The 1,321-nt window shown below is 43.5% G+C and overlaps 1 protein-coding gene across 1 annotated transcript; it reads right to left on the reverse strand.

Annotated features, from left to right (window-relative positions):
* Positions 1–518: 518 nt before the first annotated feature.
* On the reverse strand, positions 519–1,044 carry LOC133755490 (nucleotide triphosphate diphosphatase NUDT15-like). Its single transcript, XM_062185601.1, has one exon. It carries the CDS (start codon positions 1,042–1,044, stop codon positions 550–552), a length of 495 nt encoding a protein of 164 aa, XP_062041585.1. The 3' UTR covers positions 519–549.
* Between the last annotated feature and the right edge of the window lie 277 nt (positions 1,045–1,321).

Consider the following 1,321-nt stretch of genomic DNA (forward strand, 5'->3'; position numbering starts at 1 on the left):
TGGCCTAGCATCTCAGGTAGAAGCCTGGAAAATGTTCCCTACTGGCCTGTCCTGTTCTCTCTAGCTGCAAAGACTGTCACAATATTTTACCAAAAAACCATTTTTTAAATCAAGGCAGACAATCAACAAACATGATAAACCCTACAACAGGCATACCGTGTCTGAATCTGAAATACGGTATTTGCATTGAGATTTCTATTTGAACTCAAATACTATGGCACATTCTGCTGCCCCTATTCCACGTGTGCTGGCAGTGACAACCTGCAGAGTAAATATCACAGACACACAGGAAAGGCCGATTAACCGCCTTATCTCTGCTTGTCATATACTCTGTGTCTGAAATACAGTCCAGTGACACATTCCAAGGAAGCTTCTCAGGTGCTGACTGAAAGGGAGGTGGGTGTGTTAAGCACTGCAAATAAACTGGCAATCATATGCAACGTTTTAGATACAGTAGAGTCGTTTTGAAGTGCAGGTATTTTTTCATCCCCTAACAGATATTATTTTTGTCTTTTTAAGGAAAAAAACCTCAGGAACTCTTCTTGTCGCTTAGAGATGATTTCCTTTGTATCCTACCAGATGGTCCAAATCTTCTTTGAATGGATCATAGCCTTGTTCCTTTAAACAGCACAGTGCCCAGAAAAGCTGATCTGGTGGAGAAAATTCTTCCCAAGGAACCCACTGCCAGCTTTCATTCTTTTCAGGTTCTACATTCTTTGGTTCTGAATCCCGAGTCACGTCCACCTCTCCTTTCATCAGTATAGTCACATAATGGTAATTCTCTTTTTCAACGAAAGAGTTCACGACTGAGGCAAAGCGAACATTGTTCAGGTGAAGGGCGGCTTCTTCCCAGGTTTCCCTCTGAGCGCATTCTTCCCAGGTCTCACCGAACTCCAGATGACCCCCAGGAAGCTGGAAACTGCCGGCTCCAAACGACCCTTTCCTCTTGCCCAGGAGGACGCATGGAGGATGCCGGCTGCTGGTCACCACTACGCCTACCCCGACCCCGGGCCGCTGCCCTCGCGGCTCCGCGACGGTCTTCATGGTGCGCGCAGGAGGGGCCGGGCCATGGCAGGAAGTGACAAGGGATGCCATTTTTAAAATAGGGACTGCATTGAATCTGTAAATTGCTTTAGGTGATATTTTAATATTCATTCTTCTAATCATTATTCCTAAATATTTAATATTTTTGGCTACTGTTAACAGAATATTTTTTATTTCTTTTTTACCAAGCTCATCATCAGCACAAAAAATCTGCTGTTTTTAGTATGTTTAGTTTGTAACCTGCAACTTTACTCAATTGTTTTATCAATTCTAACAG

The sequence above is a fragment of the Lepus europaeus genome, unplaced genomic scaffold (assembly GCF_033115175.1).
Source record: "Lepus europaeus isolate LE1 unplaced genomic scaffold, mLepTim1.pri SCAFFOLD_516, whole genome shotgun sequence".
In the NCBI taxonomy this organism is placed as follows: domain Eukaryota; kingdom Metazoa; phylum Chordata; class Mammalia; order Lagomorpha; family Leporidae; genus Lepus; species Lepus europaeus.

Bases quoted from the DNA above. Each gene is read 5' to 3' on its own strand.
- LOC133755490 (XM_062185601.1), bottom strand. From the start codon at position 1,044: ATGAAGACCGTCGCGGAGCCGCGAGGGCAGCGGCCCGGGGTCGGGGTA.